The 10,836-nt window shown below is 38.2% G+C and overlaps 1 protein-coding gene across 4 annotated transcripts in view; it reads left to right on the plus strand.

Moving 5' to 3' along the window:
- Window positions 1–10,149, plus strand: part of kdm4b (lysine (K)-specific demethylase 4B) — a 325,841-nt gene extending 315,692 nt beyond the window's left edge. For all 4 annotated transcript variants that reach the window (XM_039767103.1, XM_039767104.1, XM_039767105.1 and 1 more), the window contains 3 exons: window positions 94–213; window positions 4,041–4,133; window positions 9,787–10,149. In XM_039767103.1, the coding sequence (XP_039623037.1) occupies window positions 94–213; window positions 4,041–4,133; window positions 9,787–9,993 (420 nt within the window). In that variant the 3' untranslated portion in view covers window positions 9,994–10,149. The remainder of the gene's footprint in view (window positions 1–93; window positions 214–4,040; window positions 4,134–9,786) is intronic.
- The last annotated feature ends 687 nt before the right edge of the window (window positions 10,150–10,836 follow it).

Here is a 10,836-nt window from a genome sequence, read left to right on the forward strand (position 1 = left end):
GGCAATCAAACAGAGAAACAAACAGCTTATGATTTTTATTTATATAAATTTATATTAATATGTTATTTATATATTTTTTTTCTTCCTTTACAGAGCCGGGATTGCCTTCAGTATGGCCCACCAGCAGAGGGTGAGGTTATTCAAGTGAAGTGGACAGATGGCAGTGTCATCAGTGCCAAGTTTCTAACAGCCCACATAAGCAGTATCTACCAGGTGTGACCCCCTTTGCCATGTTGTTTACTGGTTTATTGTTGAGAATGGAAGACTTGTGACTCGTGTGTGTGTGTGTGTGTGTTTGAGTGAATAGTAGGGACAGCCAAGCACACAAGTGGCATTAGTGTCCATGTTCATGAGTCTCCTAGGTGAGTAGTCCTGGTCCCCTTAATGAGTGCGTTGATAAATTGCCTTTGTTCTGGTGAAGGCCTGATGTGCTAAAATTGTACTTGGGAGAGTATGTGGCTGCTCAGTGCATCTTGCAGTTTGCTCTTAAAAGATCAATGCTATAAATAATGGTGGTTTTTGTTTAGTTTTGATGTTAGTGAACTTTTTTTTATTATTTTTGTTCTCTGCTGTTCTTTTTCATTGTATTTTGTGGGCACAGCCATATTGTTTGTGACAGTGACACTCATTGCCAGTCATGTTATGCTGTGTCGTTGTGTGATGTAACTTCATGAACACAATCTTCAAAAACAGATTACGCTTTAAATGACAATTTATAGAAAACGGTCTTACTGTATTTAGGCAGCCAGGACTTTTTCTTTGGCTCCTTATGACTTTGAATTTTGCACCCCGTCCACATTTGCTGTTTTGATGTTTATTGTTTTCCTCGATCTGACAGCCTGGCTGGCACTGCTCTTCAGGCTTAACCCTTTGGTTTGATCTTCATTTTCCAGTCCATTTCCATTGTTTTCTGACCTTTTGAACTTATGTAGCTTTTAACACCTCACTCAAGCACTGTTTGGCTTTTGAGAAGACAGCAGACGACACGCGTGAGAGCTCGACGACAAGAGGGGCTGGTGTACGTACACTACACAAGAAATAAAATAAAATTAGAACTTGAGAACTGGAGACCGTGAGTCAGTGCCAGTCTTCATTGTGGCTACTCTCAAATTGATATCCCAGTTGTACAAACTGTATTCTTAAAATGTCCAACTTTAACTTGGTTTTCCATTTTGTAAAACATACAAAAAAGTTAAACGTATCATTTTTAAACATCACTTTTAAAATCTTACCTAATTTGCATTTCTTTAAATTCATTTAAATCTGTCTAACTTTTGTTTAATGTACTATTTATATTTTTTAACATGGATCTTCAATTTGCCATTAAAAAAAAAACCTTTTTTTAAAAATCCAACCAATTTAATATGCATTGTCTGCAAATTATATTAACAAATGCAGCTTATTTATTGTTCAATTTTAGAAATTTTAATTTAAAATAAATCTTAATATACCATTTTTACAAATCATTTTTTCAAAATATCAAACTTGTATTTAATATATAATTTTTGAGATGTACTGTAAAGTCTAATAATGTATAATATATGCATTTTTTATCCTACTCAGTATACATTTTTACAGATTTTATTTTATAATGTCCAACTTTTTTAACATTTCTTTAAAAAATTAAATAAGGACAGTAAGTTTTTTAATGCACAATTTTTGGAAATTATATTTTTCAAAATCTTTTTAAAAGTACATTAAGAAATTAACTTATTTAATATGTCATTTTTAAAATCATATTTAGTATATAGCTGTTACAAATTAAAAAAAAAAACTTTTATTTAGTGTACAGTTTTTCCAGTTTATATTTTGTTAATATAACTTCACTATATCATTTTTAAAAACCCATCTTATTTAGTATGCCACCCTACAAATTATATTAAGAAATTACATTTTTTGTCTTAATATACTAATTAAAATACTGCATTTTAAGAAAACAGTTTATTGAATAACAATATAGTATTTTTACTTTTTTTAATCTTAGCATACATTTTTTATAAATTAAAAAATATTTAATGTTCAGTTTTTTAAATTTTATACTTTTTTAAAATATAACTTTGTTTTAACTTACTGCTTAAAATGCATCACTTACAAATTATATTAAAGTAATTGGCGATTCAAAATTGGCCCTAGTGTGTGATTGGTGTGTGCTTGGTGTGTTTGTGTGTGTCCTGCGGTGGGTTGGCACCCTGCCCAGGATTGGTTCCTGCCTTGTGCCCTGTGTTGGCTGGGATTGGCTCCAGCAGACCCCCGTGACCCTGTATTCGGATTCAGCGGGTTAGATAATGGATGGATAATTTATTTATTGCACACAAATGTGTATCACTCCAATGTACCATTTTAATTTTTATCAATTGATACCTTTTTTTAACAATCCAACTTACAACGTATATTAAGAAAGTAACTTATTTAATGTGTAGTTCTTAGAAATTACAGTATATTTTAAATGAATACAATCTTAGATATTTATATTTCTAAAGTAACTTTTGATCTTTTTTTTTTTTACATTTTTTTAATCTTAGTATACTTTTTTTAGAAATTGGGGGAAAAAGTTCTTAAGGTGCAATTTTTACAATTTATAATTAAAAAAATAACTTCATTATTATATTTTAACTTATTTTAGAAATCCAGCTAATTAATATGTATCACTTACAACTTATATTAAATGTAATATTAATCAATGTACTTTTAATGTATTCTATGTGTATATCTTTATATACTAAAAATATATTAAAAAGTAAATTATTTTAAATGCTATTTTTTACATTTTTAAAATCTTACTTTGTATACATATTTTACTAATAAAGTTTATTTCATTTACAATTTGTACAGTTTGACATTTTTAAATATAACTTATAACAATATATTATTTTTATGAATAGTAGAAGTGATTTGTAAAAATGTATATACTGTTTTGCAAATGATTTTTAAAATCCAAAAAAGCTATTATAACTTAACAAATTTTGTTGTGAATTGTAACTTACGTAATGTTTAATTTTTAGAAATTATATTTTAAAATAAATCAAAATACACTCAGTTGACAAATATATTTTAAAAAGTAACGTTTTATTTGATATACAGTACATTTTTAGAAATTATTTAAAAAATCCAGCAAATAAAATATTTTTTCAAGTTATATTAACAAGTGCCTTATTTACTGTACAATATTTAGAAATTCTCTTAAATATCTTAATATAAATTTTTACCAGTGATGTTTTAAAGCTAACTGTTAACACTTCATGCTTATATATATTCATGTGTCCCCATTTTCACGGTGGTGCTGTATTTGCCTTTAATTTCGTGTACAGCAGCTGTCACGTGTAGCTCCTAAACTAATCCTTGATGCCATAATTGAATTTGTTTGTTTATCTCATGCAGATTTACTCAGAGAACACAGAAATGTTGTCAAGTCATGTAACGTTATTTTGAAGTAGTTATAATGTATTGGTGTGGACTTTTTGGTCAGTAAACCAGAACTGTCCCATCATCTTCTTGTAATCATTGACGTCATTTTTATTTCCATATTTTTTGGTGTTCCACACATCACATGTTTATGTCTTCCTTATTCATACACTTGTACATCCTCATGCCCACTCAGTCCTATTCTAGGGTGTGCGTGGGCCAATACTGGTAGCATTGGACACAAGGCAGGACCCTGGATGGGTTTGCCAGTCCATTGCAGGGCAGGCAGACTCTCCTAACACCCACTCTGTAGGATGTGCTTCTCTCTACTTTGCTGTGCCCGCTGTGTGTTTGGCATCCCAGTGACGCTCCTCCTGCTGGTTAACACTAAAAGGGTTTTCATTCGGGCTACTCCATAATTCTGGTGCAGTAATGTTTTGGGACAGTTTGATGACAGCACTAAAGAAAGTGAAGGTGTAGAGCTGCTGTTGCGGCATTGTATGCTTGACGGGGTGTGAGAAAGAGAAATGAAAGTGCAAAAGAATTTTAAAAAAAATAATAATAAAATGTAAGTAATAAGTGGAAATAAAGGGCAGTGCCAGGCCTCCTGTACTCATCTGCCTGCTTGGTCATTTTAGGTGGAGTTTGAAGACGGATCCCAGCTGACAGTGAAACGCAGCGAAGTTCACACTCTCGATGAGGAGCTGCCCAAGAAAGTGAAATCACGCCTGGTAGGTAGCACCTCTGTGTGACAGCAAGTGTTATCCCTGGGGAAGGTCATCTGGTCAATAGTGATGTTGCCTTCATGTGCCCCGTGGCCCCCTTACCCTGCAAGTTCAACACATTGTCATCAGTGAGGCTAGGTGTCAACAAGAGACTGGCAGGCCTGCTCAAGCTCACCAAGTCCTCAAGGTGTGAGATGTTAAATTGAAGATAAGTTTAGCCAGTCATCAGAGTGGAGCTGAGATGAAGAACAAGAGCAGACTCCATGGTATCAGAGGCACACACCGATAGTCGACTTAAGCGGGACGACTGGCTTTTTGCATGGCGCACATACAGTCCCCTCCAAAAGTTCTGGAATGACCAGGCCAAATGAATTTGTTTTTGCTGTGCGCTGAAGACATTTGTGACTGAGATCAAAAGATGAAAATGTGAAGAGAGATCAGAGTTTCAGATGGTATTTACATCTCAATATGTTCGCCAAACATAGAAAACAGCACGCTTTGGATCAAACCACCCAGTTGTTCAAGTGACCAAAATATCTTCAAATAAATGAAAGTCAAAAATAACTTCATATTTGGTTGCATATCCTTTGCTCGCAATAAGTGCATGAAGCCTACGGCCCACAGACTAAAGCAGATTTCTTGTTTCCTCATTGGTTATGCCTTTCCAGAGTTTTACCACAGCGTTTTTTAGTGGTCTATTTTGCAGGGTTTTTTCCTTCAGTCTTCTGTTCTGGAGGTAAAGTGCAAGTTCATTTGGGTTAAAATCTGATGAGTGACTTGGCCAGTCCAAGAACTTCCATTTTGTACCCCTGATGAAGCCTTTCTTGAGGTGGCACTGTGTTTTAAATCATTGTCTTGCTGTATAATAAAGTTCCTCCCGATTAGTTTGGATGTATTTCTCCATAAATTGTCACACAATACATTTCTGTAGAGCTCTGAATTCATTCTGCTACTACCATCACGAGTTACATCATCAACAACAATAACTGAGCTTGTTCCAGAAGCGGCCATGGAAGTCGAAGCCATGAGGTAGCCTCCACCATGCTTCACAGATAGGCTTGTTATGTTTAGGATCATGAGGCGTTCCCTTCTTTCTCCACACTTTGGCCTTTCCATCACTTTGGTAGAGGTTAATCTTTGTCTCCTCGGTCCATGCAACTTTGTTCCAGAACTGTTGTGGCCCATCTCTGTACTTTCTGATTTGTACTGCTGAGTGGTTTGTATCTTGCAGTATGGCCTCTGTATTGTTGTCTCCTTCCAACAGTGGACCGTGATATTTCCACCACCTCTGCTCTTTAGAGGTTGTTCATGATGTTATGGACTGTTGTTTTAGGGTTTGTCTTCACTGATCTCACCATTTGTCTGTCATCAGTTGTTGTTGTTTTCCTTGGAGGACCAGCTCAGTGCCTGTTACTCAGTACACCAGTGTTTTTCTTCTTAGTCAGGACCTTCCAAATGGTGGAACTGGCAATGCCCAATGTTTTTGAACTATCTCTGATGTGTTGTCCCCTTTTCTCAACTTTAGAGTGGCACACTTTTCTCCCATAGACCGCTCTCTGGTCTTCATGTTGGTCGGCCCTTCTTAAATACAAATGCAGTCTTCACAGGTGAAAGCAAAAAATTAAACTTAAGAGTAGATAACCAGGACTACTTTGTGATTAAACAATTGATCATATATGACACACTTGGAGTCCAGTACTTTTGCTCACTTGAAAAACTCGGTGGTCTGATGCAAAATGTGCTCTGTTCTATGTTGTTTAACATATCGAGTTGTAAAAACCAGGGCATAAAAGATTTTGATCACGCACACAAATGTCTTCAGGGCAAAGCAGAAACAAATGAATTGACCTTGATGTTCCAGTACTTTTGGGTGGGACTGAAGAAGAAGGGGGGGTTTATTCAGGGGCGAATGGCAGAGTACGTCAGGTCATGAGGGGTTTAACATCAGAAGTACAAGTCCTGAGCCTCCAGTACCCTCAGGTCTTGCATCTTGTAAGTACAATGGATTCTGAAAGTACTCGGACCCTTTCCCTTTGTTTTGACTTTGACTTGACTTTTGACTTTGATGTTGTAACCGTGGGCTAAAATCGTTTCAATTCATTTTTCCCTCAACAAGTAACACTCAAAACCCCAGAATGACAAAGTGAAACAGGATTTCAGAAGTTTTTGCTAAATTATTAAAAATAAAAATAAAAAAAACTAAAATCTCACATGGACACAAATATTTCACCCCTTGCTCAATACTTGTAGCAGCGATTAGAGCCTGGAGTCCTCTTGGGTGTGACGAGACAAGCTTCACGCTCCTATATTTGAGGATTATCTGCCATTCTTTTTTTAAAGATCGTCTCGAGATCTGTCAGGCTGGATGGAGACCATCGGTGTACTGTCATTTTCAGGGTCTCTCCAGAGATGTTTGATTGGATTCACGTTTGGGCTCTGGATGAACAACTCAAGGACAGAGTTCTCCATAAGGTCACTTCCATGTTGTCTTTGCTTTGTCTCGATGGAAGGTGAAGCTTTGACTCAGTCTGAGGTCCTCAGTGGTCTGTAAGGAGATATCTTGTAGTTTGCTTCTTTCAACTTTTCCTCAACCCTGTCTAGTTTCCCAATCACTGATGCTATCCCCAACCCAAGATGATTCAGCACTGGAATGGGTTTGCATTGGTGATGAGCTACACTTGATTTTCACCAGACATGACACTAATATTGGTCTCATTAGATCAGAGCATCTCGTTTCTCATAGTTTAACACTAGAATCCCTGAAGTTTACGATTTTTTTCATTGTACCTGACCTCCTTAAATTTTCCCAATATACGCCAAGAAGCTCTCTGCTCCTTATCACTGTGCTGTTAGCCCGCTTTTGTTTTGCAAATGTGTGGTTTAGCAGAACACAGCCTGCGACACCCACCACTGCCCATTCAGTCAGATGAAGGCATTGCCCTTCTGAAATCCTCACAGCTAAAGTCTCTGTCGAAGTGTTTACCTGGCTGTGTGTTTGTAAGGAATTATATAGGCAATGAAATACCATGATTTGAAATACATACATTTAATTTGTGTTCCATGTCTACAACGATCTTTGTAAAAATAGAATGGCAGAGGAAATGCGAGGCAAGAAATGCTGAACACACGGCTAAAACAGAAAATGTTTTCATACGTTTTAGCAGTAACAACATAATTTTGACATGAAGTGTAGGATGGTGAAGCCCAAATATCCTAGAAAAACTTTCGCAAAAGTTGTAACAAAATGAGTATGCTTTTATTCAAGAATAAAACCAAAGAAAAAGAAATTGCTCAATTGACATGTTGCTATCAGTCGGGATAAAGTAAAAGACGTTTGCAGACGTGTGTTTGTGAATTCATTTTCAGCCAGTTGTCACAGTGGTAACGCTGTTCCCGCACAGGTCTGTGCAGATGGAGTAGTGAATAAGCTACTGTTTAGCAGTTGTAAGGTAACAGGTTCGAATCCCGCGTCGGCTCTGCATTTAGCACTTTCAGTACTGAGCTGCTTATTATTATTAGCATCATATAGCAAAAACATACATTCAATGCGAGTTTGTCGCATCCCGTGTAAATTTATGGTACTTCTAAAGGATGTTACTTTTCCTCGCACATGGACATTTGTATCAACAAGTCATTCGAATGTTTTTTTTTTTTATTCAGTGTTATTCTTGGATTCTTGAATAAAACTGAATTTGAACAATTATTTATTCAGTTTTATTTTCTTGAATAAAACATAATTTGAACGATTTTTTTATTCAATTTTATTCTTGGACTCTTCAATAAAAAAATCAAATGACATGTTGATGTGAATGTCCGTGTGCGAGGAGAAGTAACATCCACCATAGACACTGTGGTGTCTCTTTACTCAACAGCACACCAAGAAGAAATGATTGAGCTGCGTTTCTGTGTCTCCTTTTATTTTTTCAGCCCTAACTTTTACAAGTGCCATAAATTTACACAAGCTGTTACAGACCCAAATAAAATGTATGTTTTTATTATATAACTAGCTGCATGAGCCCGTGCTGTAAAAAGCCCAGAGTCCTAGAAACCGACAGAAAAAAATTTAAATGTAGTGATGTCAGGTAATTGAAAGGAACTACTCTGGGCATCTCTCTCTAGGAGGATTCATTTTGCCGACGTGCTCGCCTCGCTTGTGTATTAGCGGCAAGAGGAAACGTAAAAGGGATACTGTTTTGCCAATGTTAGCGGCTAAGTGGCTTTCTCTTTCTTCTTGCGTTTGCTGACGTGCTGGCTCCGCTTGTGTTATTAGCAGCTAAGCAAGTTTTCTGTTTCCTCGGAGGCAGCCTTTAACCCGACTCTACCTCTCACTTCCGGGCCGGACAGACACACACACTGTGGAAAGCGTACCCCGAGACACAGACAGACCGACACCAGAATGTCCAGAACACACTTCTTTTTATTAATATTCTCAGCATCACAATGTCTTCAAGCACCAACTCTCTTCCTTTGTCTTTTCTTGTTCTCTTCTTCTTTCTCTTTTCTTGACCTCATGTCCTCCTCACAAGCTTTGTCTCCTTCCTCCCAACTCTAGCTCGTCTACTGGAAGGAGGCGCCCCCTTTTATCATGACCCGGATGAGCCCTAGGTGTTCCCCTTGACATCACTTATTGGTGTGGTGGAAGTGTCAGAAAAGCACCTGGAAGCACTCCGGGTATCCTCGGAATTACTTCTGGCAGCACTTCCTGTTGTGGTGGAAGTGCTGCCCTCCAGGCTTCTCTAATTGTCCGGGTGCCCCCTGACGGTGGCCACGTTCTCTCAAAATGAGTATTCCAGCTCTGTCCCTGTGGCCCCCAAATACCCCCGGGCGGCTGCCCTCTCGTGGCCGAGGAGAAGTATTGTCCAACTCGGGGACTATCCAGACATCCCGGCCGGGCAGTGTCCCCGGTCATCTGTGACAACACTTACATAAGATTTTAATGATAACAGCAGTTCACTACTCAAAACAGTAAATGGGATCAAACCCGCCGCAACCCCTTGATTATAAGGCAGGAGTCTAACCTCTGCACTAACTAAACTGATGTGGCTAACTCGCATCGATTGAAAGTTGAGCTATGTGTTTAACATTTCTTGCCTCGTATTTCCTGTCATCCCACATTTACCCAGATCGTTGTAGACACGGAACACACATGAAATGTGTGTATTCCAAATAACAATATATTATTTACCCTCTACAATTCCAGACACCTCACTCCCAAATAAAGAGATTTGAGCTCTGAGAATTTTGTGCCTGGCTTGAATTCGATGACGTCGGTGGTGGCGATGGGATAGCAGGCTGCTTGCTGCCGGTGCCGATCGATACATTTCGAAAACAAAGACACTTCTGAAGAGCTGCAAAGGAATTTAAGGTGGCCTGGCATTACAAGTTTTTTCGTAGGCTTCAAGGATTCTAGTGTTAAGAGTTCTTTAGGTGCCTTTTTCTAGACTCCAGGCGCGCTTCCCTGTGTCCTTTACTGAGGAGGCTTCTGTCTGACCACTCTGTTATAAAATTCAGATCGATGGAGTGTTGTATCTTTGCGCTAAGGTGGATCTATCTATGTATCTGTCTGTGTGTCTGTCTGTTTATATTAATTCCACAGCTGGAAATCACTGGAGAATTCATCAAATGTGACGTGGCTTTCATTTCTTCTTTCATTTTGCAGTCGCTGACGACAGGAGCCCCACAGGAGACCAGTTTCTCCGGCGATGAAGGCAAGGCTCCCAAGCGGCTCCGTGGCACCCATGCAGCCCCTCCAACCTCAATGGAAGACGTCACCCAGAGCGCCGAGTACCTGGCCTTTATGGAGTCCCTGCTTCACTCCCAGTACCAGCAGCAGTCGCTGCCCACCGACAGCCAGAGCATGTTCTGAAGGTCGACTTGTGGGGGTCTGTGTAGCTGAATGAACATTTTATGTCTTTTGTTCGTTTATGGTTCCCCTTTCTCTCTCTCTCTCTCTCTCTCTGTCTTTCTCTCTCTGTTTCTCTGAACAAAATGGACAAGGCACTTCATCAAGAGATCCCCTGACCCCCAATTCCACCCAGTACCCCAACCTAAACAGACGCAGGAGCTCAGGCTCTCCCGATCTTTACCTCTGCACACGAGGCCAGCGGAGGGGCCGGCAACGTTGTGTACAGCTTTAACTGAAGTTCCGACGGTGACGAGGCCTGTGGATGAAACAACAGAACTCTCTCAATATATACAGTATATATATTTATATATATATACATACATACGTATACAGGTATATATAATTCTATATTCCAGTTTACACAAGTCGCATTTCGGGTTGTTTCCAGTACTGTTGCAATATTACCTTTTGTTCTGTGGTAAAGCATAGGAAGCTATTAACTTATTCATTTTTGACTCTTTTTTTTAAATTTTTTATTATTATTTTTTTTTTTTTTTGCTTTTCCTTAGCGCTTTTAAGTTATATTTTGGTTGAATTTATTCCAAAATTGTTTATAGTAAATGTTAATTATATATATTTGAGTGATTTTTTTTTTTTTCTTCCTTTATCCTGGATATTTTGGGGCGGTCGGGGGGTTGTTGAACTGTGGAAATTTTTTTTTGAGTTGGGCGGGAAGTGGGTGGGTGGGTGAATGAGAAACTACAACGTGGCGGCATGGGAAACGGGGTCTCCTCACAGACCAAGAAAATATGGTTATTAATTTTCTACCGATTTTTGAGCCATCTTCATAACAGGTGCTATTCA

The sequence above is a fragment of the Polypterus senegalus genome, chromosome 10, assembly GCF_016835505.1.
Source record: "Polypterus senegalus isolate Bchr_013 chromosome 10, ASM1683550v1, whole genome shotgun sequence".
NCBI classification, from domain to species: Eukaryota; Metazoa; Chordata; class Cladistia; order Polypteriformes; family Polypteridae; genus Polypterus; species Polypterus senegalus.